The sequence below is a fragment of the Pelecanus crispus genome, chromosome 20, assembly GCF_030463565.1.
Source record: "Pelecanus crispus isolate bPelCri1 chromosome 20, bPelCri1.pri, whole genome shotgun sequence".
In the NCBI taxonomy this organism is placed as follows: domain Eukaryota; kingdom Metazoa; phylum Chordata; class Aves; order Pelecaniformes; family Pelecanidae; genus Pelecanus; species Pelecanus crispus.
The window spans coordinates 3,125,067-3,150,816 of NC_134662.1; the positions used below are offsets into that span (position 1 = coordinate 3,125,067).

The window sequence follows — 25,750 nt, forward strand, 5'->3', positions numbered from 1 at the left end:
CCACGGTGGCCGATTTCCCCTTTGCAGTGCAGCCCTGGGCTGCACCGTATCTCCGTGCCTCAGTTTCCCTATTGCAACACTGGACGAGGCTCGGGAGGGTGGAGGGGATGAGATGGAGCCAAGAGGTCCCGCGGGAGATGGTCAGCAAGCCCGAGCCATGGGGATAGGGGGAGGGAAGAGGGGGCCGGGGGCAAAGGCCGCGTAATAAGGATATTTGTTTTGCCTGTTTTGCAGAGTTTCAATGTTCTGACTTGCTCTAAGATGAAGGTATGGAAGTTTGCAGCCATTGCATCGATGCTCCTCAGTTCCATGTTATCCATTTTAGTTTGTAGAGACATGTTCAACGGAAGCCGGAAATACAGCCCCTTGCCTTCCTCGCCGTCTTCCTCACGGGCATCCTCCTCCTCCTCGCTGCCGGCAGCTCTGCGGAGATCCCCACGGGCCCTGCAACACCACAGCTCGCTGCTCTCCCAGTGTAAGCTGCTGCGCCTCTGCCCCGGGGCCGCCGTCCCTCCCGCACCCACAGGATCTGGCCCCAAAACCCCAGCGGGGCACGCTTTCGGCTCGCAAGCAAAGCCTGACGCAGCCCGGCGGGTTTATTCCCCGTTTGCTTTCCCCGCCACCCTCTCTTGCTTCTGCGCATCCCCTTATGAGTGTTTAAAGAGGAGCTCGGGGCGCAGCGGGGAGGGCTTGGGGTGGCGAGCGGGGGGTCCTGCAAAAATGCAGCCGCTGGGCACCAAACCTTGGTGCAAGCACGTCAGGAGAGGGAAACCAAATGCAAACAGCTCATCTTAATGCAAAGAAGCTGCTTTTTTAGCTCCAAATGGCTTTTTTTAAACTTTTTTTTTTCCTTTCATTTCTGCACTATTTTTACAAATGCAAAATGTCAAACAGGAGCTGAGAACAAGGGGGACCGGCTCCGCTCTGCGGGGAGGCAGCAGCTTCCCCCACCGCGCCGCTTGCCCCTTCGCGCTGGCAGCGTGCTGAAAATCTCCGGCGTGTTTGTTTTGATTCCAAACCAGAAGAACTTCTTTTTGGGTTGAAATTTGGAAATTGATGACAAGCTGTCAAATTACACTTCCCTCTTTCCTGTGCCTCCCCCGGTGCTGAGCTGAACTAATCCCGGCTTTAGGGTTAGGACAAAGGGACTTGGACGCTGCCAGCGGTGGTCGGGGACAGTTTGCATGTTGGCTGCTGGCCTTGGGGTCTTGGGGGCAACCCTTCCACCCAGCCATAGGGAAACAGTGCAAATATTACATTTATCGGTGTTTCTCCCCAATCCCACCACGGCTTTTCTGCAGCATCATCTCTTGGTCAGGATCAGGTGGTTTTTCCACTTTTTTTTTTTCCACACATGGGGGTGATGCCACCAAAGAGCAGCACTGGTGTCTTGAATGCCTGCCAAGATGCTCTTTGCAGGCTTTTCGTCCTTTTGATATCCCAACCGCGGTGCCAGCGTCCGGCCATGCCGGAGAAGCGCAGCTGTCCCGTTCCCCGGCCGCAGCCATCTGGAAACCATGAGTGTGGCAGGAGTTGATTGTGGGTCTCCCCCGCCCCCCCAATAGTTGACTTTTAAGCGTGCACTTGATGTTGTGCAGTGGAAGGGGCTGCTTGGGACAGCTCCAGGCAGGGGAAAGCTGGTAGGGATCAAAAAAAGAAAAAAAGGCAGAAGAGGGAAAGGGGAGGGAGGGGGTTGGGGTTTTTCTGCCCTGCTGCCTTCCTGCCCTCACGGGCTGGGGGTGGCTTGGCCGTGGCCCCCGCCCCACACCCACCCTGGGCTTCCAAGGCCACGGGGATCGCTGGTTTTGGAGTTTGGGTTTTAAAGCCTTCAGGCACCTCATGCACATCTCAAAGAAGGCTTCTGGGAGATGCTGTGGTTAGGCCACATGTTGTCGGGCTGCGGGGTTGAATTTTGCAATTTTTGCAATTGCTGCCAGGCATGGAGGGAGCTGGAAGCCAGCACCAGGGGATGGTCACCCACCCCAGGGGACCTCCATCCTGGGGGACATCCACCTGGCATGGGGGACCTCCAACCTAGGGGGCATCTACCCATGCCAAGGGACTTCCATCCTGGGGGACATCCACCTAGCATGGGGGACCTCCAACCTGGGGGACCTCCAACCTGGGGGACATCCACCTGGCATGGGGGACCTCCAACCTGGGGGACAGCCACCAGCTCCAAGGGACCTCCATCCTGGGGGACATCCACCCGCCGCAAGTGACTCCACACTGGGGGACATCCACCTGGCCAGGGGGACCTCCAACCTGGGAGACATCCACCCATGCCAAGGGACCTCCGTCCACCTGGCCAGGGGGACCTCCAACCTGGGAGACATCCACCCATCCAAAGGGACCTCCGTCCACCTGGCCAGGGGAACATCCACCTACCCCAGGGGACCACCACCCGCTCTGGGGAACGTTCACCACCCCGGGGGACACCCGCTAACGTCTGCCCCTTCTGTTGCAGACAGCAGCTTGTTGGAGAGCTACACGGAGGGGGAGATCCGGCAGCTGATCTCGGCGCTGGTGGAACGCTACAGCCAGGCCATGAACTCGGGCAGCCACGAGCTGCCGCTCTTCCCCCGGGCGGGCAGCCGCAGGAAGCGTGCCCGCGCTCGCCACAAACCCTGTGCCCTGAAGGAGCTGGAAGTGAGCGTCAGCGAGCTGGGCCTGGGCTACGAGTCGGACGAGACGGTGCTTTTCCGCTACTGCAGCGGCACCTGCGAGGCGGCCGTCCGGAGCTATGACCTCTCGCTGAAGAGCATGAGGAGCAGGAGGAGGATCAAGAAGGAGAAGGTCCGGGCTCGACCCTGTTGCCGGCCGCTGGCCTACGACGATGATGTCTCCTTCCTGGATGCCTACAACCGCTACTACACCGTCAATGAGCTCTCGGCCAAGGAGTGCGGCTGCGTGTGAAGGGCCGGGCCCACCCCCCCCCCCCAGGAGGAGCGGGCGGGAGAGGCGATGCCCCGGCCCCAAAACCCCGCTGGTCACCAGGCAGAGGGACCGGGGGCTGCGGCGGGGAGAGAGGGACGGGCCCCAGACCTCTGGCTGGAGGAGGAGAGACTGAGCTGCTGGTGCATCCCTCAGTGTTGCCCGTCCCGCTCGCTGCACAGGACTAGAGACATGGCTGTCGGTGCCAGTGGAGGCTGCGGTTGTTGGAGCGGTGACAGCTGCTTGTGGCTTTTGTCCCCCCCGGGGATGGCCCAGGGGTCCCTGTCAGCCCCCCCGGAGGGTGACAGTGGGTGTGCAACATGCACAGGTCGTGTTCTACACTGGGGGTGCATGGCATGCACGGGGTACGTTATGTGTCACACGTACAGGTCGTGTTACCGGCAGCGGGGGTGTTGCAAAGCAGGTGTCCCCTGCGCAGGGCGCGCCACGCGCAGCAGAGGTGACGGGTGCGCTGCACGCGCTGGGCGCTCCGTGTTGTGCGTTGCACAAGCGGTGTGTTTGTGCGCAGGGGGTGTTGTGCGGGTGTTGCTGCGTATGGCATGGTGCCGGTGGTGTGTGGTACTGGAGAGGGTGTGCTGCATGCACGGTGTGTGTTACGGGGTGCATTACAGCTGTGGGGTGTGTTAGGCGGCTGCGGGTGCCCCGTGCTGCCCCAGGACCGGGGCTGAGCCCTGCAGTCTGTAGCTGCCCTGTGCGGGGGTTTTCCAGGGTTTTGTGACAGCTGTGCTGGGGTCCCTGCGCTGCCAGGGGCAATTCGGCACCCCAAACCCCCGTGTTTGGGAGCAGAGATGCACCGACAGTGGTTTGCGCTCGGAGGAAAGGCTCTGGCTCCGCTCTCCGTGCCCGCTTGTGCCCCCTTTGCCATCGCCTTGCTCCCTGCAGCCCCAGGCTTTTCTTCTTAAAACTCACAATAATCTGAAGTAACTGGATTAACCTCCTGTCCCCCCCGCGGGCAGCTGGGCTGGAGACCTGCCACCGCCAGCGAGGTGACAGAGCCTCACGAGGCCACCAGCGAAGCCGTGGGGCTCGCCGCCCTCCGCCGGGTTTGCCAGTGCGGGCAGGAGCATCCGCGGTTCGGCGTCCCCCCGAAAGCCGGACCGGCTCTCCCGGCCGCGGCACGTGAGTATTGCCCATCGCCTCGGCGGGGCTTGAATCATGCGGGAGAAGGGACTCAGGCCTGGGGTTTGGCTCCGGTTCACATTTACAGCAGTGTCACTCTTGTTTACTCTGCGGAGAAATAAATGAGACCGCAGACTTTCGCATTCTCTGGGCAGGCTATATTTGTTGCCTGGGATTGATGGGTTTTCTCCCCTTGGCCCTCTTCCCAGAAAAAACAAATCATAAACAGAGGGAGAATATTGGTGTCATGTCCTGGGCATTAACCAAAGCGAGGGAAAAATGCTCTGCTTGCCACCCCCCGATCGCAACGGCGGCCCAGCTCCTCAGCCCGGCTAAATGGGGGAAAAATGTCGCAGGCACCTCCAGCCCAGCGTGGTAGCAATGAGGAGGAGTGCTTGTACAGGTGACCACCGCAGCCCGGGGATGCTGCTGCAGGATTTCGGGGAACAAGTCAGCATCCCCCGAGATGGGACAGCTCGGTTTGGGATGGGAGACAGCTTTCCCCCCGCTGGTGGGCGACCAGCAGTGCTCCCGACCTCTGCAAAGGGCCAGGCTGGTGGTTTTGGTTTTGTTTTTCCCCCTTGCGTTTCATCCAAGCGCTGCTCTTGGCTGAGTGGAGCCAGGATGTAGTGAAGCAATATAAACACCATCCTTCAGCAGGGCTGGCCGTGCAGCCGCCGTCCCCGGGAAGGCAGCCCGCTCTCTGTAACACAGAGTTTTCCCCTCGCTGTTGGGAAAGGGAGAAGGCAGCCGTGGGCGCGGGGTGCGAAACCCATCCGTGGGGCATTGCACACGCTGGTGAACCTGCACCCCGGGGATGCAAACGCTGCTGAGACCAGACAAACTCGAGCCGCGCTGCAGGTACACAGAGCTCCTGAAACAGCCTCGCAAGGTGCCGCAGCACCGCGAGGGAGAGTTTGCACCACTGGGTTTGGATGGAAACTAAAAAGATGGCCCACGATAAGCAGCCAGGGGAAGCACAGTGGGAGCAGGATGGGGACCGCAGATGGGCAGCCGTCAGCGTGCTCACGGCAGATAAGCGGCTCGCTCTTGACTTCAAAAAAAACCCCCAAGCCCCGCACCCAAATCTAATAATAATAGCTGCACTCTCAAGGGCTTGGGTGCTTTCCAGTCCTCACTACTATAAAATTAAAATTAGTTTTGTTGCAGAAGCCTCCAGTAAAAAAAAAAAAAAAAAAGGGAACTAGAGCAATAAAGCAAGGTAAGGTGTTGCAGAAGCAGTGCAGGACCAGGCGCCATGGGAGGAGGATTTGCAGCAGACTTCCCGGAGTTGCCCCCGCTTGTGTTGCCCTGAGCCCAAGGAGGTGGCTGGGAGGTGTCGGAGCTGTTGCATTTCCCCAAGTAGCTGTTTGCACCCTGGTTTGGGAAAGCTTTTTGCGTTGTCTAGGGATTTAGGGTGCCTTGATTTGTAGGCACCCAGCGGAGCGCGTGAGCGGGCCGACAGCTCTCCCGGCCCAAGGGGACCCTCTCGCCAGGGTCTGGCTGGCAGCAGCAGGCAGCGAGGGGCTCGGGAGCAGGCGGAGGGTGCTCGGGCACCCTGGACCCGCTCTCAGCTGCAAAACCCCCCCAGGCGCACCCATGCACAACAGAAATCCAGCTTGCAACCCACAAAACACAGGTGTGCTGGGGAAAAAAACCCGATGCAATGTACGTGTTATAAACCAACATGAACAGCTCCAATTAATCTTTTTTTCTCCCCCCCTTTTTTTTTTTTTTGGGGGGGGGGGGTGCAGCTTGGTTGCAGCTGGGATTTGCAACTGCAAAACTCCCTGACCAGGTCTCGGGGTTCTCTGGGGTGTCGCAGCCGTGGCCAAAGGATGGCTTTTGCTTGCATGTCTTCTTTTATGCGTCTCACTCAGGGCCCGTCTTCTGCATGAAGCTCCTTCGGCTCCGCTGCAGGAGCGTTGCTCGACCCGTGCCGTCCTGCACCGCTTCGCTGCCGCCTGGGCATGGAAATGTGGTTCCAATAGAAAAGCTGATATTTCCCTAATGCTTTCCATTTCTGCAGCCCTCTCTGCTGTAATAGGAGCTGGAGCTGTCCGGAAGAATGTCTACAATGCAGAAAGGGCAAAAAAGGATGGAAAATTCCCCACTCAAAGCTCCAGCAAAATCTCATCTGGCTCCTTCCTCATCATCCCATGCATTATTTATTGTTAATAATAATAAACAGCGTGCAACATCTGTCGGGGAGGGGTGCTTTGAGGTTGGGGTTCTTTTGCAGCTTGCCTAGCTGTTGCTGCAGCTTTGCTGTTTGCAGCGGCATCGCTCCCCAGGAGGTGAGGGTGTTTCACAGTGTTTGAAAAATCAGGTTTGGAAACATGAGGAGATGTTTAAACCTATTCTGGTGGTTGTGACAGCGCAAAATATGAGTGTTATGTTATCCCGGCTCTCCGACAATGAGTTATGGGCCGTTTCATTGTGTTTTACTATACACATCTATATACGTATGCGCCTGTGTTTGTGTAACGCTTGGCCGGCGCAGGAGGCGGCCAAAGCACCGTGGCTCCGGCTCTGGCTCGGATCCACCCATCACTCGCATCGGTTGGGATCCCATTTGCTGACATGGTCTCACTCCCAATTTGGTATCTGTGAGGGGGAAACGGGTCTAACATCATTGTTTCCACTCGATGAAAGCACTGGCAAAGGGAGCCTTCCTTATTTAAACAGGTCCAGAAACTTGCTGGGAAGAAATCACTTTCCCAATTTATCAAGAGAAATTATTTTGTGGTGGTATGCAAAACCTCAGCCTTCTTCCCTTCATAAATAGGGCTACCACATGTTTTCGTTCTTGGTTAAACAAGGCATAGCCTCAAACTTGAGGCCCAAGAGGAGGGGATAAAAAAAAAAAGGAAAAAAAAAAGAAAAGAAAGGAAATAAAGGAGACTTGTTTCACCGTCATCAGTGGGAGCAGGGTGGGAGCGCACGGTCCAGCCCGCGGCTCCGCTCGGCACCATCCGGATAAACCCATTTCCCTTCCGGTATTGTCGGGTCTGACCGACCATCTGCAGAAGTTGATGCAATGCATCTATATTTTAGATACTCTCTATTTATTCGAAGTAACTTATGTTATTTATTTAGATACCATAGTGTGCCATCTACGTAATGCGTTCTTCCTCTCTCTCTTTTTTTTTTAATTTTATTTATTGATCCAAATGGTGCCAAGTGCAGTTTACATTTATTACATTTTTACCATTTATTCTGAACGTTGGGGAAAAAATGCAGTATGATATTATTTTTTTTAAACAAACATAAACTCGGGAGTGATGCTGTTACATACTTATGACCAAGTGAAAATAAAAGGAGGATTATATTGATTTCTCTCTGGTTATCGTCTTTCACTGCTGCCTATCGGTAAGCGATGGCAGAGTGATGTTATGTCCCCAGCCTGGGCATGGGGATGGCCAGGGAAAGGGGAAATTTGGCTTTTCTTTTGGGAGAGCAGAGAGGGCCAAAGGATGGCAGGCGCTTGGCTTTGTTTTCCAGTTTCCTGCAGAAACCTCCATGCACACCTGCAAACAGCCCCAGTGCTTTCATTTTCATCTGCTGCAAAACTACGTTTATGCAAACCAATTATTTGAGGCATTGCCAAGACCTGGGTCGTAGCCCACGCGCGTGGGTCTGGGCTGGTTTAGCCACAGAAATAACCATCTTTGCTCCCTTCTTGTAAAGGCGCTTCCATTTGGGTTGGCTCAAAGACATGCCAATTCTGGCAAAATGACATTAAAAAAAAAAGAAAAGAAAAAGGAAATGCAAGGTTTTGATAAGGTCAGCCAGAAAAAAAGTTTCAATTGCTCATCTGGAAGCAGCGCTGAGGTTAGAAACATATTTTATTTTCTAGGGAAAACAGCTCAAAGTCAGCAGTAGGCACTGGCTGGGATTTTGTCGCTGCTCTTATTAGGATGATTATGGTGGTTAGTATTTTGTTTTGGGTGAAATGTTGCAATTTGAAAGCCCAGCCAAGTTCAGGACGCAAACGCATTTTAAAGCTGTGGAAAATGGAAGCGTGGGCACCAACGCTGCCGCCGCACACGCACCAGTCCCACCCCAGCTCCTTCTCCCTGCTACTGGTTTCCAGTAGCTCCTCAGGGGACAAAACCCAGAGGTGACCTGCTGTTTAAGCCCCATTTTCGCACACATTTCACCCCATTTAACAGACGTTGACCCCCTTTAAATGTGCATTGCCTCCATTTAACAAGCGCTACCCCCCAGTTAACACAGGGTATCTCCAGTTAACACACATTACCCCCCAATTCACACATATTACCCCATCTTAAGGCTCATTACCCCCATTTAACGCACATTAGGGCATTTAATGTGCAGAGCATCAGTGTCTTTGATGCAGGGAAATGCCTGCATCCATGTACTTTGAAAGCACTACCCTCCACCCCAGTCTGTCCAGAAAAATATGATTTTTTTTTTTTTTTTTTTAGTGAAAAAGAGGCTGAAACTATCTAGTGCCCATGGTGAGAGTGGGTACATGTTCCTGCATTTGTTTGCAAAACACACTACCTCAAGCGAAGCCAGCGAGCCTCTCCGCTGCGCTGCCGGGCTTGGCACCAGACAGCAGGGAACAACTGGGGAAATAAAAAAAAAAAAAAAGCAGCTAAAATGCTTTTGAACCACAAAGGTTTATAGTGTTTTTTTCGGAATGGAAAAAAAGGTCTGTTTATATTCCCCCCTCATGCCACCCAGAGGCCTGACAGCCATGGACGGCTCATGGCCGAGTCAAACATTCATGCTCGAAGCTCCACTTTGTAAATATTTTATGAAGCATCTTTTGAGACTCATAAATCTTCACGTGTGCGCACGCATGCATGCATGTGTGTACGTGTGTGCGCGCGTGCACTCCAGAAACTAAGAAAAGTTGTGAGTCTGCTGCCAGCCTGTCCAAAAAAAAAAAAAAAAAAAGAAAGAAAAAGAAAAAGGACAAACTGAAGTTTTAATGACCAAATTGGAGAGGGCTGCTTGGAAAATCTGACTCCTCCAAGAGCACAAAAAAAATAGAAAGAAAACAACAGTTGCAGGCAACAGCGTGAAGCCAGGACGTGCTGCCGGGCTGGGGCCAGGGATGATTTTGGGTGCAACTTCTTGGAGATGAGGTGCATGTTGCCAACTTTCATAGTGTAAGTTGGAGCTTTTCACTGGCTGGTGCTTGCTTTAAAGCCCCAGCTTAAAGATCCCAGCTCTTAAATGACGTTCTGTATTCATTTGTTAATTTTTAAATGGAAAAAGTAACAGGCGGTAAATGGGATGCTGAGAGTGCTGAACCCCACCGCCCAGTTTGAGCTTCTCAAAATTACCTCCCAGTAAGAAAAATCATGGGAAAATAAATCCAGCCTGACTTCAAACTGTAAAACATGAAATAAAAGTGAAGACAAGACTGTGGAGTTCGAACGTCTTAAAAAAAAAAAAATGCCAAACCCATATATATGGTGATTTCTCTCCCAATATCTCTGGTAGTACTACCAAAAATGTGAAGCCTAGGAATAACAATATTCGTTGCTTCAGCTGCTGCTGGGGTTTTGCCACACAGGAAGGAGGGAGCTCGGTGGTGCTGGACAGCCATAGAGAAAACAGAGTCTTAATAATTTCATGTTCCCCCTCCCAGTCTCACTGGACAAAACGAGGAGCAGGTTTCCAAAGCACAGGGGATATCTGCCTGTAGGCTCAGGAAAGCTGGAAATAATTGAGTTTACCGAGCTGGTTCAGGCACCTTCACACACCCAGAAGGACAAACCCAGTGACGATGGAATGCTGGAGCTTGTAAGGCTCCAGCTGCTGTTTTCAGGACGTTGGTGTATCTGAGCCTTTTCTCTTCCCCAAATGCAACGCTCTGCTGAGCCAGGCTCAGTGAGGATTTGTGTTTCTCCCAAGCTCTGCCTCTCCTCTTGGCTCCCCTCCGGCCCTGGTGTCTCTGCAGAGCAGAAGTCAGACACTGCTCCAAAAACTCCGTTTTCATTATTATCTCCCTGGTTTCCCACGAGGAGCAGCCTCCTTCTCACCTCTTGGGGAAACATCCCTGTAAAGCTCTCCTCTTCTCTTCTTTTTGGACCACCTCTGCCCAAAAGCATCAGTTGGGAACACTTCAGCCTGCCTCCTACCACCTTTGGGTAAAAAGATGAGAGGTTTGGGGACAAATGGGGTGTTTTCACATCTTCTCTGCAAGGGACTGAAACAGCCCCTCATGCTGGTATCTCCAACTGGGGGTGGAGGGAGGAACCCGCTTTGGCAAGGAGGCTGCAAACCCCAGCGCTGGTGTTTCAGGGAAAGCCAGACTGCGACTTCCCAGCGCGGTCTCCCAGCCCCGGGCCCCCGCGGCGCAGCCATCCAGATGTTTCCCTCGATAAAGTCCCCCCTTACAGAGTTTCCCAAGTGTGGTGTCAGCTTTCCCAGCCCCTAACGAAATCAGCCTGTGTGTGGCTCCACGTCGCCCACAGGCATCCCTTCCCCAGGCCACAGCAGCACTGAGCCGCTGCTTAGAGAACGGAAAGGTTTAATGCGGTATTTTTGTCCTGCCAACCCTACATCCCTTCCTCAAGGACCATGGCTTAAGCCTGGCTGGGTGCAAGCTCCTAAAGTCCATGGTCTGCCCAGCTCTGAATGCTTCAGTGGAACTACAGTTCATATTTTGGTTGCCCTCTCGAAGGCTGCAGCACAATTTGGGGGATGAGGATGAGGTCGACATTCATAAATCTGTCCCCTGCATATTTATTTTGCCTTTGTTCCTGCAGCCTCGAAGGCTGGCCAGCCTCAGCATCAGCAAGACCCCTGCTGCTCTCCCCAAGACTCACCCAGGTCCCAAAATAGCCCTTGGACCCAGGAGAGGGATGAAGCTGATGAGCCCGGCTTGCCTTGACCTGCCACAATAACACCAGGCACAAAAGGAGAGAGCCGATAACCCTGGTGCTGCCATTCCCCAGTTAAAAGAGTCCAGAAACCTACGGGACTCATCTCTTTTTAATAGGTGTTAAATTACTCCAGGTCTTGGAAGCAAAGGGAATCAGGCTTGGGAGGTTGGCAAAAGAAAACTGGGGATTTCTTGCAGCTGTTTTGCTGAGCGGGTGCTCCCAAAATGCTCCCCGACCATGGCTGGAGAGGCTGCAGCAGCAGGAGGCATTAGCAGGGCTGGACAAAGTATGTTTGACTTTCCCCATAGTTGGAAAAGGGGTTTTCTACAACAGCAAATAGCCCAAATTTGAGAGAATTGGCCATCTCTGCGTCCAAGGTATCTACTAAATGTATGTGTCAAGCCCTTTCCCCGTGGTCCCCTGTGCCAAGGAGCCCCAGGTTCTTTCAGGTGCTCTCCTGCCGTTCAGCATCCCCCTCCGGCTGTGTCCCAGCCCTCTGCGTCACGGCACACGGCCGCCTCAAGGCTGGCCACTGCTCTAAGGTGTGTGTCACCTGCCATCCGCTGTGGAAATTGTTCTGCTTTGCAGAAATACTCCTTGTTCTGCTTGAGAGAAAACCCTCCCTAGCCCGGGGCTTTGCTTCAGTATTTCCATCAGGCAGCTTTTCAAGTTTGGAAAGACATTTCTTTCCACTTAAAAACTACCCTGAGTTTCAATCTGGCTCTTCCCCACCCCTCAGCATGTCATTTACATGTTTCAGGTTGACCTCAACTGAAAATTTCCAAATTTAATTTTTTTTTCCTCCCCTGGCATTTGCTTTCAGTTCAGTCCCTCCCCTTCCCCCTTCCCTGCAGCCCACTCCCTTCCCAGCCCTACGCCAGAGGGGCTTTCCCCATCCAGCCTCTTCCCAGCACAATGGTGTAAAACCATTGGCATTTCCTCGTTTCCAGAGTGCACCATCACCAAAGAGTGGCATTCCCAGAAAATGCTACCAGACGGGGTCCATCTGCATGGCAAGGCATCTCAGCCTGGGGTGGTTGGGCAGGCTTCGACTGTGCTTCGTGCCTTCCTTGTATAGGCTTTGGAGAGGCTTCTTTTTCCCCCATTTTTTGCAAATTGGGGATGGCCTAGATAAATGGGTGGGGGGACATTTTTCCACTTCTTAGTGAGGTTTTCTTCTGGGAATTTGTCCCGTCGTTCCTTGAACTAGTGCAAACATTTAATTTCAGCTGCTCACAGTGCAGCATTGTCTCCTCGCCCTGAGCTCCTCTGCAAACTGGCCTGAGGGCCTAAAGCAACCTGCTTCACACCGCTGATCTGGGTGGGCTCCCCAAACCTCTGCCACTGCTGAACGTTTCACACTGGATAGAAACATTGATTGCTTGACAGGCTGAGGCAGCTGGAAGTTTAACCCACAGCCATTGACAGTGCGTGCAGAAGGGAGGGGTGCAGAGCAGCGAAGGCTGTGCCCAGCCACATCTCCTTCCTTGCTTGGTGTGGCGGCAGCAGCGGTGCTCCTGGATGAGAAAAGGTTCAGTGATTTCAGGAGTCGCTTCTCTCTCCCTTTTGATATCTAATCTAGTGCCTTCCTCAGAAACAAGAGATTTTCTTTGTTACCTTTGAAGTTGAAACGAGGTTGAAGTTAAGAGCATGAGTTACAGGAATTGCGCTGTACATGTACATACATTATACATGCTCTAGTACTCAAAAAGGCACGCAAAAGAGCCAAACTAATTAAACCTTTTTAATGGCATTGCTGCATTGTAATTTGCCACTCAGTCTGCTTTGATAACGTGCTGTTGATGATATTTACTTGTTGCTAGTGCATTTATTAGGGAGAATTTCAGAGAGCCCAGGGTGCATTTCCTTCCAGAGGACCATGAGCAGTCTTGAGCCCAATTCAAATGACAGGGTAGGGGCTATACAAAAACGGGTCTTGAGGAGGATGGATTGAAGCTCCTGTTCACGAGCATTTGCTCCCCCAGTGTGAGCCTGCAGGTCACTCAAAGAAATGAGATCCAAGCTGGAACTGAATTGCCTGTTTATTAAGATGTCTATTGAATGCACAGGGTGATCTCAATAAACACCATCACCAAGCCTCCAGCGGAACCAAAACTGGGCTCCCTGCCCATGCACGGTCACTTGCTCTGCACCCAGCAAATGCCACCTCTTATACTCAGAAACCCTGTTGGCCAAGGGAGCTGCATATCTGCAGTTGCCCAGGGCTGCAAGAGGCATCTAAACCCCCTGGAGATCGCAGCCCTGCGCCAACACACCCCGCATTGCCACCCCCAGGAACTCCCCTTCCCTGCAGTACGTCCCTTCAAAACAGGCTGAAGAAAAATATTTCAGGTGAACTGAACATGTTCTTGGGGCTTTACACTGTGGTTTCTTGCTGGGAAGGCTTTTTACGACATTGGCTAAAGCCAAGAGCAATCTCCTCTTGGCTGCGTTCATGCATGCAGCATGGGTCGTCTCCAGCTCCTGGAAATTTGCAATTGGTTTTTCAAATGGCACACCCTTTCCAAGCAGCTGGACTTTGTGCCCCCACATGTGGTGCTCCATCACTGCTCAGTTTAATCAACTGTTTTGTAACTGGTTTTGCTGGCATTGCCAGCAAAAGGCAGCTCTGGAGGCCAGTGCTCAAAGCCGAAGTCTTCCCAATGGAAGTCTTGAGGTGGAAGGATTTAGCCCAAGGACAGGTGTCATCTTCCAAACCTAGCAGGAGTAGTGAAACTCCATCCCAACTCCCCAGTGCCGCCCATTGACAGGAAGAGACTGTTCACAGAGCTCACCTGCAGAATATTATTTATCCTTATCCACATCCATTATCAGCTCAATCAGTAGTGTTAGAGTCTTAAATTTCTCCAGCTGCTCTGAACTGAACTCGCTCTAAAGATGGGAAGAGCCCCAGGGTCGGTTCATGAGATTCCAGGAGCTAAAGGAGGAGTGATGTGTGTGTCTGCAGGCAGACAAGGCAGAGGCAGAAGCATAGACAATTATTTGGCAATAAAAATTGATGCCTCACAAATTTATTGCTCTTCTTTGAAGCAGCCAGCAAGCACATGGCTAAGGAAGATGTAGCACATTTTTCTACCTGAATTTCCAAAGGGGTTTGCTAAGGTCCAGCAAGGGCTTTTCAAGAAACTAAGCAGCCTCAGGAAGGTCTCATCTAGACAGGTACTGTTAGGAGGACAGGAAAAAGATGGGAGGGAGAAAGGTTCAGATTTCAGAGTGAAGGATTTGTTCTTAGGCTTGTGCTGATCAATGTATTCAACCAATCCGCAAAGCAGAGAGAAAACAAAGGTGGCAAATGTTGCTAATGAAAATAAGGGACTCACACTGCTAAAGAATGTCTTGCTGATGGTCTTCTACAGAATGACTGCGGGAGGAAATGCAGAGGGAATTCTTTGGAAATGTTTACTAAACACTGCTGATGGAGAAAACAATTGCATCTCTGTATGCATTGCTGGACTCTGAGCTGATTTTCCTCATGGAAACATCCCCGGGTCAGGACAGACCTTTGAAAAGCTCAGCTCAGGGATCAGCAGCAGTCAGGAAAACAAACTGAATGTCCAGAGGTATTGGCAGGGAGCCTGGAAGGGCACAGCCGGGTCTGCCGACTCCATGCAATGGGGCTCCCCAGCCTGAAAAGGAAACAATTTCCAGTGATACGACCTGAACGGCAGCAGGAAGCTCAATAAAGGCCAATTATTCACTGTTTTTCAAACACGTGGCCTAGAGGCATCAGCCAATGCCAGAAGTTGCGATGTTGGAGGCACAGAGGAGGAGGTAGCTCATCATGTGCTGGTCCTGAGCACCTCCTTGCCACAGGGTGCTGCAGGCACTAAAACTTACAGCTCTTTCAGGGGCATCCTTGGCACCCCACACCTTACCTGCACCAGTCTGCTGCTATCAGACCCTCCTCAAACCCACACTGTCTTGCTAACCTGTCCAAAAAACAGCCCTGTAAAATAAATTGAGTTGTTTTCTGCCCATTTAGCATCCTGATGCAGCACCCCAAAGGCAGTCAGGGAGAGCCCGAAGCAGGGCAAGGGCAGGACTGGGGCTGCGGGGCTGGGAGAGAGGAGCACGGCCAGTTTTTCCTGCAGCAGCAGGCAGCCTCATGGTGTGGCCACCCCTTCAAGCCTCAGCTTTGCACAGTACAAAGTCCTCAAAACAGGTTTATGATAGGTATTGCTATTTCACCTTCCCCTCTTGGCCACGTGCTTCAGCTCTCCAACCTGTGGAGCTGATCCAGAATTGTTTGCAGAGACTGAAGGTGAACTTCTCCAAAGACCAAGCTGCAGCCAGCATAACAAGTTATTCAGGTAACTAACTAATAGATCAGCAAAAAAACCAATGTACTACTCTATCTGACATACTATTCTCCAGTAAGACAAAGATATACAAACACCTAATTGCTTCCTTGTCCTTGTTTGCTTCAAAGTTCCTCTTGTCCCTCCATTTCCATCAAGTTCAATCATCCCATGAAATGGCAATCCACCAGCAAGGACAAAAAGATTGCAGCGCAGCAGAGAGCTGAGCAAACAGCAGTTACACAAACCACTCAGACAGATCGGGCACAACCCGGTACCTGGCCTCCGTCATCTGCAAGAAGTGACAAGCTCTGCAGACATGCAGGGCCCAGTTGGCCTCTGCCATGGGTTTCAACCACTTGCGCCACTGGAAGTAGCGCTGGTATCTCTCGGCATCCTTGCTCAGCTCCCACAGGTACCGCGCCAGGTCCCCAGCGCTGGCAAAGTCATCAACATGGATGAAGGAGTCAGGGGGCAAGAAGCGCTCGTAGTTTTCTCGAGGAGGCCCCAGCACGACAGGGACGGTGCCAGAGGACAAGGCATTCCTCCAGAGCTTCTCAGTGATGTAGTCTTCGTGCCGTGAGTTCTCAAAAGCCAGGTAGAAGTTGTACTGGGACACAGTGGGAAGGAGCTTGTCCCAGGGCAGGGGCAAGTGATGTTTCCCATAGACATCCACAGCGATGTGTTTCTTCAGCTCCTGATAGTACTTTACCCGGTGGGAGCCTGCTCTCCAGTTGCTGACTACCCAGGCCACCAGCTTGCTCTTGGGTGGGATGCTGAGGGGCTGGGGCTGGCCAAGGAGCTGCAGCTCGCCATAAGGGGTGAAGATGTCCGAGTCTCTCCGGTAAGACATGGTCAGGTTGAAGAGGTTGTCCATGGCGCCTAAGTTTGGAGAGTGACTCGGGGACTCCAGGTTGAACCAGATCCAGCGCTGGGAAGGGAGTCTGGGGAGCTGGGCCAGCCTCTCCCTGTCCCTGCACACATCCCTGTGATGCATAATCACAGCATCAGCCTTTTGGGACCAGCTGCGGTTGATGGTGAAATGGCAGTCCGGGGTGCTGTAGAGCTTGGAGCAGTTTATGAAGTTAAAGTGGTGCCCAAAGGGCCACTTCCACAGCAGGATGGTCAGCCTGTGTTCACCCTTTGGTGGGGTGCTGGTGTTTCCAGCACGGGCTATTTGTGCAGAGGGAGTGGAACCATAATGCTCTGCCTCAGAAGTGCTGAACTGATGAAGAGAAACAAAGAGACAGGAGCTGAAGATGAAGCTGAAGAGCAGGAAGGTGAGGAGTTTCTTGCAGGAGATCTTCTTCCCTTCCATGAGCTCCATGAATGGATCTGCAAACACCACAGACAGGACAACGAGTGATGGGTGCACGCTGGCCCAGCGGGGAGGTGGCTCTGGGTACACAGTTTGGCAGGGAGGTGCGCACAGGGGCTCAGGGGACAGCCTGAAGACCCAAAGTACTTTTACCTCCCGCTGTCTCTTTGCAGAAAGGAAGGTCTCTAGAGCGCCGTACACAAGGCGCTTACACACACACTCACCCACAGGGCATAGACGCCTTTCCCCAGACCCCAGGCTTCCCTCCATCACCACCCACTGCCTTTCCTCGTCAGCCCCTTCTTCCCCCCGCCATTTCCACAGGCACCACGGAGAGACACACGAGGGAGGGGCAGCTGCTGCGCCCACCTGCTTCTGCTGGAAATCCTGCCCCTCCCGGTTTACCCAGAGGTACATCAGACCCGGAAGGCCTTCCCGCTACCTCCATGGGGCTGCCATTTTGTGATGGCCGCCATTTTAGGACAGGGTGCCACCATTGTCCGGCGGGGCGTTGCCTGCTTTTTGACACATTGTACTGCTCTGTGACTGGCTGACAGCCATTTCTTGAAACCATCATTCCCATACGTTCTCAGACAGCCCTGTGACCGGTGGGCAGGGCTAGCGACCGGTGTAGCCTGAAGTGCGTCAGAAAAGGACCGCCATGTCCTCCCCCATGGGAGACCGCCACTTTTGACAGTGTCGTTCCCCCACATGTTCTCAGGCAGCCCTGTCATTGGCTGCCCACTTCCTCTGGACCAGGAAGCAGCCCTGTGATTGGCTGCCTGCCTCCTTTGCACCAAGAAGTGGTCATATAAAAAAATACATACATTTATATACTATATATATAGTATATGAATGTATATTTTGTACTTCTATACAATATATAGAAGTATTCATAAAGAAGTATACAAATATGTAGGGGGGGTTAGATATTAATTTGTAGTTTATAGTTTATAATTAATTTATAATTTTATAACTTATAATTTTATTTATTTATTTAGACCAGGTCAGGTTGGAGGAGGGTTTGAGCAACCTGGTCCAGTGGAAGGTGTCACTGTCCATGGCAGGGGGGTTGGAACTAGATGATCTTTAAGGTCCCTTCCAACTCAAATAATTCTATGATTCTATGATACAGATGCACTGCTTTATATATTCTTCTATATATGTATAACTGTGTATATATTTTTTTTAATATATATACACACATTTATAAATCTATAGAGATTAAAAAAACATAGCCATAAAAACATAGATATAAAATGGCCGGGCTGGGGTTCCCCACTTTACCATGTCTGGGGTGGGCAGAAACTTCAAGAGGGCAGAGGGGTACCAAAAGGGTGGGGAGCATGGAGAAGTCAGAGCATGCCCAAGGGCTACAGACCCCTCCAAGGAAGCCACCACGGGGCCCCCAGCACAAATCCTGTCACATGCAAAGATGAGCTCCCGCATCCGAGCCCAGCCCAGCAGGATGACAGGAGCACTGGGGCAGACTTTGGGCTTTGCACGGGGCTGCATGACACAGGCAACACTGCCTGCAAACGTGGGAAACCAGAACAAAACGCCAACTTCAGAAGAACATGTGTGTGGGCACAATAAGGGAAAGACCTGAAGGGGATCCCCCAAAAGATGACATGAACCAGAAGAATGGGCCAATGGGCCCGTGAACCACAATGGGATTTTGAGGTCAGCGTCGCACAGAGATGGCGGGTGGGGGAGCTCCCTTTCTCTGTGGTTGTGGGGCATCTGACAGCTACCTGTAAACCATTCTGGTGTGCAGGCTGGTGCTATATGTGCTTCCTTCTCTTTTGGTTGATGACCTCATTGAGCGTCTCAAAACAGCTTATCTGTACTAATTAATGGCCTTGTTTAGCTGTGTGTTTTGCCTCAGTGTCCTGTGAACAGTAGCCACAGCCTTCTCAGCACAGCTAGCTCCTGTATGACCACCACCCCTGACTTCCGACAGTCTCTGTCATAGCTCCACCACCAGCACTTTTATCCTCAGCACCCTGCTGGCTTCTCCTCTGTACCAGATAAGAGTCATGGTCTTTCAGGTCCGCAACAGTCTGTTGCTTTTACTGAGCCACTCACTGTGGCAGAGCACAGGGCTGCTGTCTGTGCCCCAAAGTCCAGCTCTTGCTGCTTTTGCAGTCATCGGGACTGTCCACCAGGACAGTCTTGATTGCGTGCTTGGTCTCCGCCGCTTATTTGCAACGCTGACCTAAGGACAAGGAAACCTATACAGCACCAACCTGCACCCCGCCATGGTCTTAGAGGTAGCTGCAAGATCCCTCACAACAACAGGATTTCCAGCAGAAGCTGGTGGGTGCAGCACATGTCACCTCCTATCTTGTGTATCAAAGGTACCCATACTATTGATGGACATGCTATGAAAATACAGAGGGAAGCAATGCCTCCCTGCAATCAGAGGTGAAAACAGATGTCCGCAGACCCCCTCCCTCCTGTAGCCAGTGCCTCTCTCTCACAGCCCGAGTCAGGTTCCTCCTCCAATAGCTATCGAAAAAGGAAAGGACTGTTGCAACTCACCTCCAGGCTTGGTCCTGGTGAGAAAGTGTGCCATGAAGGTGAGCACTGAAGTGGATGACACAACCAGGAAAAGAGGAGAAGAAAGGAGAGTGCAGATGCAGGGAGGGATCGGCGGCGTGTTCCAGGTGTTCCTCTGTGTCTTGAGCTGTGCGTGCCAGTTGCTACCACCAGAAACACGTCACCCAATAATAAAAGCTGTAATAAAGCCAGGACAGATTCCTCTTTGACAAATCAAGGAACGGTTACATAAAGCAGCCCAGACGTTGTTTGTGGTTGAAGCATACCTTATCATTGAAAGCACCTGTGCACATGCACTAGTCTGCTTCCTTTGCCAGTCTCAACCCACAGGATTGGCTCGTGATATGCTTTCTTCTCCACCTTGTGTCACAGGAGGACAGCTCTGTTTGGAAGGACAGGCAAAGTTGGCATGGGTTGGAGGTGTAGGCATCAGGTCTGCAAGTCCCCCTGCCAGCTAATGGGCTTCATGGCGCAGCTGTCTCTATCCCCATGCCAGGCCACATCTCCTTGTCACCTTTCCAGGATCTCGAGCTAAAGCGCGTCTTGGGACTGGTGACTTCAGCAATCACCATGAGCTTCAGAGTAGACAGCGCTTGAGAAAGACTGTCTGGGGAAGCCCTCCCATGTCCAGCACTGCAGACCGTGCTTTGGAGCGTCTCCAGCCCAGGTGAATAGGCATTGTACATCACGGTCTGTGGACGTGGAGAGGTTGTTTGTTTGCTATGGCCAGAGTGATTTGATCTTGCATCAAGCTTGGCTGCACTTGGCTGGGATATAAAAAAGCCATTATGTGTTATTATCAGTCTTAAGTATATTCAGCTGTAAATATGGATTGTTGGTCTGGAATTAAATTCACAGAAAGAGTTTTAATGCAGGTTTGGAGTGGTTTGGGTGGGCAAGGGGGTTGCAAATGGACAATACTGGGTGGAAGATTTTTACATTTCCAGGCCTTCTACCAGCAGGTGTGTGTTTCCTGGGACAGAGTTGGAGGTCACCTGAAGTGTATCCAGGTGCCTCCTGCAGACTTGGGAGCACTCCAGCACAGGTGAGAGCAAAGAATATACCATGGCATGAGGGATGGGGGCCATAACTCATGGTTTGCTCACCCCAGGGTGACCCAGGCAGCCTGAGGTCTCATGGCTCCTCACCTGGGCCTGAGAAGGTACCAGCAATTCAGCTGCTCTGCTTAGAAATTCTACACTTGAGCAACTGTGACTTCTTGCCCTTTCCCCATGGCACAGGCTACACCTATACTAGTAACTTAAACAACACGAGGGCATAGGCTCTGGATTTAATTCACCTAAAGGCTGAAATTTGGCATGGTCCATGGCCCCGCTTTCACATGATCCAGCTAGTGCTATGCCAAATGTGACCCAGGTGCAATTTGGGAGTTACCAGGGCAAGCAACCATTCCCTACAGGTAGTCTGCATGTGGTCGCTCCTTGGTGGCAAAAGGATTGCTCTAACATGAACATGGCCCAGCCACACTGCTTAGCCCCAGGAGAACAGACTTGTCCTACAGGGGTAGATGCAGTCATGAGGTTCAGGCATTAGCTGGCTTTCTCGCTGAGGGTCCATGAGCTCTGCAGCCAGCAGCACAAATTAAGACCCTGCATGCCCAGATGTCCCCAGATGCAATTTTTATCAAGGCTGTAGAGGAGAAAGATTTGAGTTTTGCAGCACCATGGGAAGCCCTGAGTTGAAGGATCCTGCAGCACCAGATAAGAGGCTTCAGGGAGGTGGAAAATTCAGGGCTTTTGTACCCCTGAGAACCAAGACTACAAGGAACCTAAGCTCAGCAGGGGTAATTAATGTAAATGAAACAAATGAGCAAGTGTGGGGAAGCCATGAAAAACAGTCACAAAGCTATGGATTGAGAATTGTTGCAAGTGGCACACGTGACATGAGGTGACAGATCACTTAGTCCAGAAAGTGATGCGAGATTGTAGCACAGACAGAACAAAAAGGCCATTCAGGTAATAGACTTGGCAGGACCAAACGCAGCTGACATGAAGACTTATTGTTATATGATGAATAGTCTCAGCAATCCCTACATCTGAAGACAAATAATGCTGTGTTTTGGAGAAGCTTCCTGGTTAGTGCCCTTGCTGTCCCAACAAGTGATGGCGGAGCTTCAGATGCTGAGCTCTCGCCCAGGTGAGCACAGGGAAATGCAAGGGCTGAACTCCCTGTGCCAACGGGGCAAACATCGCTCACCCAGGGATGCTAACAGGTGAACAGCTGAGACCATTTACCTTCAAAGAGGTCACCAAATGCAGTTAGTCCACAATGGATAACCATAACGATGGATTTGCAAACACACTGGATTTGTCTACATTACTAAGTAAATGGGCCAGAGACTAGTTTTTGTCCCTGAGGCCAAGTGACCCAGCTTGACTCCCATCCCTGCTGCTTCTCAGTCAACTGCAGCCACATCCAGGATTTTTGCTGGGCATGGTCTCTGCCCTGAGCTATCCTTGGACCATGTTTAGATGCTGTTTGAAGGGCGCTGTTTGGCATGGGCTAAAATTATGCCAGGGTGCGTGCAGTACAGATGATAAGGGATGGTGTTTAGACCTGTGACCTAGCTCCATTTAGTTTCCCATTGCATGGGTAGCATGGGAGGAAAAGCCATAGACCAGGGCTACAGCTGAGGGGTTGAGTTCTTGGAAGTATTTATCAAATCAGACACCTTGTCCCAAGAAAAGACAGAGACTCCAAGAGGACACAGCCCCATCAGCAATATATCTCTGCTAGTATCAAGACATTTAATGTTTGCATTAAAATTAACTGGAAAAAGGCCTCTCTGTACCTCCAATTCCTTTGAAAAGCTTCTGCAGCATCTACAAGGGAACAATGCTACATTTCCCTGCTCCAGTTGCTTTGGGCAGACTGCAAAGAGTAAGAACAGGGCAAAGCAGCGGGAGGAATGCAAAATTCCTTTGCAAAGACTCACCAGGGAGCTCTGCCCAGGGCATTCACAGCTGCAGTCTCCAATTGCTCCCTGCTCATCTCTTGGAGAACATTTTGTTGAGGTGAGGCTTTCCAGGAACAAAGATGTTATGGGAGATGATCGTCAAAAGGCAAATACCAGCACGGATCCAGTGGTAGTCCTAAACATGCTGCTGAGCTTCAGTGAGTAGGATGGGTAGGTCTTGTCCAAACACGATGACTGTTGATATTCCCCTCCATCACCCTCAGCCTTTTTGCCTGCACAGACATAAAAGAAGTGTCAATAGGCACTCTCACCCTGCCAAATTTCTCTTGTGGGTTTCCAGCGTAAGGGAGGAAGACAAGGGAGGAGGATCAGGGAGAAGGGAAGGACCCAACCCCAAATATACAACAGGTCCTAAGATGCTGAACATGTTGTTTGTGCCTCACTGTATAACCATGTGCCCTGGTTGGCATCCAGCAATGGCTTTCTGATCTTCTAGGCTAGACCCACCTTATGGCCCAGCCCAGGAACAGCAGAGTAGAAAGATGCAGCCACCAAGAACAAATTTAGCAATGCCTGATACCGAGCTCTTTAATGTCAGCAGGGAAACTGGGATGGGAGCGTGAGGTTGGCAGCCAGCCCTGAACACCAGCAATCCCCCAAGCCCTGCATCCCCTTAGCCATCTGCCTCCCTGGGTGGGCCAAACCTCATTTACCACTGTCTCTCCCTGGACTGCCCCATGGTTTTGCTCTATCTGTACTATATCACCCGTCCTGTGCATTCGCCAGGACCACAGCTCCTCCCAGAGAGCACCACCACCCTTTGGCATGGGTCCGACTCCTTGAAGGAGCCCAGGCCAGGCAGCCCCGCTGCTGCTCCCCACAGGCTCCAGCCTCCAGGAGAGTGGCAGGGAGTGGTGCAGGAAGGTTGTGAACTCTTTATATTCCCAAGAACATGCTATTTCCTTCTAGAGAAAAAAAAAAAAACCACCACAATTGTTTGTGCTGCACCCAGAGCTGAACCATGCCAGAGGGATGCCAGTGCTAATGGCCCTGCTTGCCCAGGCCATGTTCACACACAGCACTGAAAGGCTCCAACGTTCTTCTGGGGAGGAATCAAGTTATTTTTTTCCCCATCAGCTTTGGGAATTAGAGATGCTGTTTGTCTCCAGCATGCCCAAATGCATCTGTAAATTCAGCAAAAAACTGTGTTTCCTGTGACAATTTATGCTCCCTTCCCTGATTCAGTAACAGCCCAACACATGGTGTGCTGCTCCCCCCGAGCTGTCCCCATCCTGCCCGTTCCTTGAAATCATCAAGTGTCTTTCCCAGGTCAAGAGCCAAGATCCTACATTTCTCAGCATTTAGTAATCAGCATGCGATGGCGTCAGGGTAGGATTTCAGCAACTGCAAATAGTAACACCTCCAAAATCCATCTCGGTACAAACAATCCAAATAGGCAGACCCGGATACTTAAGTAGAACAAAAGCTATGTGGGAACATAGAAATATCCCTGGTGGTGAGGGAGGGCCTGATTTTTAAAAGTGATCATTCCTCGCGCACATGCAATCTGAATGCTGCCAACAGGCAGCTTTCTGGTTTAGAAACGTTTCTTCCATCTCACACGAACCCATCCCATGTCAGGCTTGGAGAGAGGAGAGGAAAGAGGGAGCAACCGTACTCTTGGCTCTGGGAATTTGCTTTTCTTGACTTTGCAGAACTAGGTGGTGAGGTCAATTTTGCCTCCTCCCTTGAAGACTTTTCCCACCTGTGCCTGGATATCCCTGATGGCTTTTGAACTAAGGGACAATCGCTGTGAGATTTGTTAGGGCTCATGGAGTCCCAACAGCTGCCTCAGTCACAGTGTTCTCCCCAGTCTATGCCCAGGATCTGTGTGCTGAATGCTACCATGAATCTGCTGACTAGAGGTCAGCCCACTGCCAACAGCTTCACCGCTTCCAATGAGTTTCATTACCTCTACACTTCTGTTCCCATTCCCAGCCCAAGCTGAACTCCCAGCATCCTATGAGGATATGGATTGAAAAGGGGGTACTACAAAGTTATATCCACAGCTGCACAGCAGCCCGGGAGCAGAGGGCTCTTTTTGCTGAAGATGTTATGAATAAACCATCATCAAATTTGGAATCCCGCTGCCTCATTGTTTAGTTTGGTTCCGGTTTGCTTTTTGCCGCATTTCCAAAAGAAATGCAGTCTGTGACAGTGCTGCAGTTTGATATTTTGCCTACCCAACATCCACATACCTGCTGGTCCCCTGTGTCCTGTGTGCCTGCCTTCCCAGGGAGTCACCGTCTCTCCTCAGATGTGAAAAGTCCTGCAGGAATCTCACCACTGCTATATCTTCACTTTCATCTTCACTTCTTCCCTGCCTTTTTTTACATCCAACACAGAGGCTCTCCAAGATGGTTTCCACTGGAGAAAACAAGATTTGACCACCTCTGTGTTCAAAGTTATGCTCAACATCTGGGGAAGGCTCAGGGGAGTTCGCAAGACAACGGCTATTTCATAGGTTTATACTTTTTAAGACCAGGAAAGACTGTTCCACCCTCCAGCTGGGGCTGGAAGAACATCATCCACACAGGGACCAGCTGGCTAAAACACACCACCCCAGGAGGTATCAAGGTAGATTTGGAAGCTTTTGTCTGGCTCTAAAATTCAGCAGGTGAAGATCTAAGCTCTTTTTTTCTCTCTGAAATCCTTCCGCACCCACTGGTCTCATCTCACAACATTAGGAACATGCTATAACCCAGCCACGAGCATGGATGGCAAAACAGAGCATGTCAGGGCATTTCAGAGGCAGCTCCAATGCTACCCGTAGCCCTGCCATCGCCCCAAGCCTCCACTTCAAAACAGAAGGTAGATAAGATATGGCCTGCTAATGGCTTTCCATATAAATATTAGGACCTTCCCTCTCAACCAGTTTACTCTGTGCACTGACCCCCTCGCCGGGGTCGCAGGGAATGGGAAACTGTGGGGGGTCCCCAAGTTTTATAAATGAGAGGGTTTCCCTGTATAGACACGTACCATGAGGCACCCGGGAGCCAAAGACACTGATTAATGGTACCAAGAATGTCTGTTGTAGGGGAGAAGCGTCAGAGCAGTGCTGGGGAGGGATTACCGAGAGATTTAGCAGTTCAGGTGGATTAAGGGTGATTTGTCAGTTGTCTGCTGTGGGTCTCCACAAGAAAAAGAAGAAATTTAAAAATGGCCAAGGGCTGAAAATCATTTAGCATGACAGCAGGAGGCAAAAACGCAGTCATTCCCTTTGGGTTTGATGAAGCTGAGGTTCAAATGTGGGTCCAGGTACCTAATACGGGCTGATGGGTGGATGCACAGTTGGTCTGAGCAGTGGGCGAGGCAGAGGTTACCTCCAGCAGCAACTTGCCATCTCCTCCCCTGCACCACGTGCAGCTCCCCTTGGTTCCCTGAGCCCCTTCACGGCCAGTGGCTCAGCTATAGCCACTGTGTGGGCAGGACCCTCGTGTCTCAGGGGCTGCGATGACAAGTCGCAACTCCCCACGCGTGAGATAACAACCCAAAACAGAGAAGAGGAAGATTGGGTCTTACCAGACGCTGGCCACACCCTCGCAAAGCATCCTTTGGAAAGCCTGAGCTGCACCCCGGAGACAGCCCGCTTGCAGCTGATTCCAGGTCT

At 51.7% G+C, this 25,750-nt stretch overlaps 2 protein-coding genes across 2 annotated transcripts; one reads left to right on the forward strand and one right to left on the reverse strand.

The window, feature by feature from the left end:
- The first annotated feature begins 240 nt into the window (after window positions 1–240).
- NRTN (neurturin) lies at window positions 241–2,916 on the forward strand. Its single transcript, XM_075723823.1, has 2 exons — window positions 241–475; window positions 2,468–2,916. The coding sequence occupies exons 1-2, from the start codon at window positions 262–264 to the stop codon at window positions 2,914–2,916; spliced, it is 663 nt and encodes a 220-aa protein (XP_075579938.1). The 5' UTR covers window positions 241–261.
- A 3,988-nt stretch (window positions 2,917–6,904) lies between these two features.
- On the reverse strand, window positions 6,905–16,589 carry LOC104039042 (4-galactosyl-N-acetylglucosaminide 3-alpha-L-fucosyltransferase FUT6-like). The gene is made up of 3 exons (XM_009493606.2): window positions 15,541–16,589; window positions 14,041–14,126; window positions 6,905–6,909 (listed from the first exon to the last, which is right to left on the reverse strand). The coding sequence occupies exons 1-3, from the start codon at window positions 16,587–16,589 to the stop codon at window positions 6,905–6,907; spliced, it is 1,140 nt and encodes a 379-aa protein (XP_009491881.2).
- Between the last annotated feature and the right edge of the window lie 9,161 nt (window positions 16,590–25,750).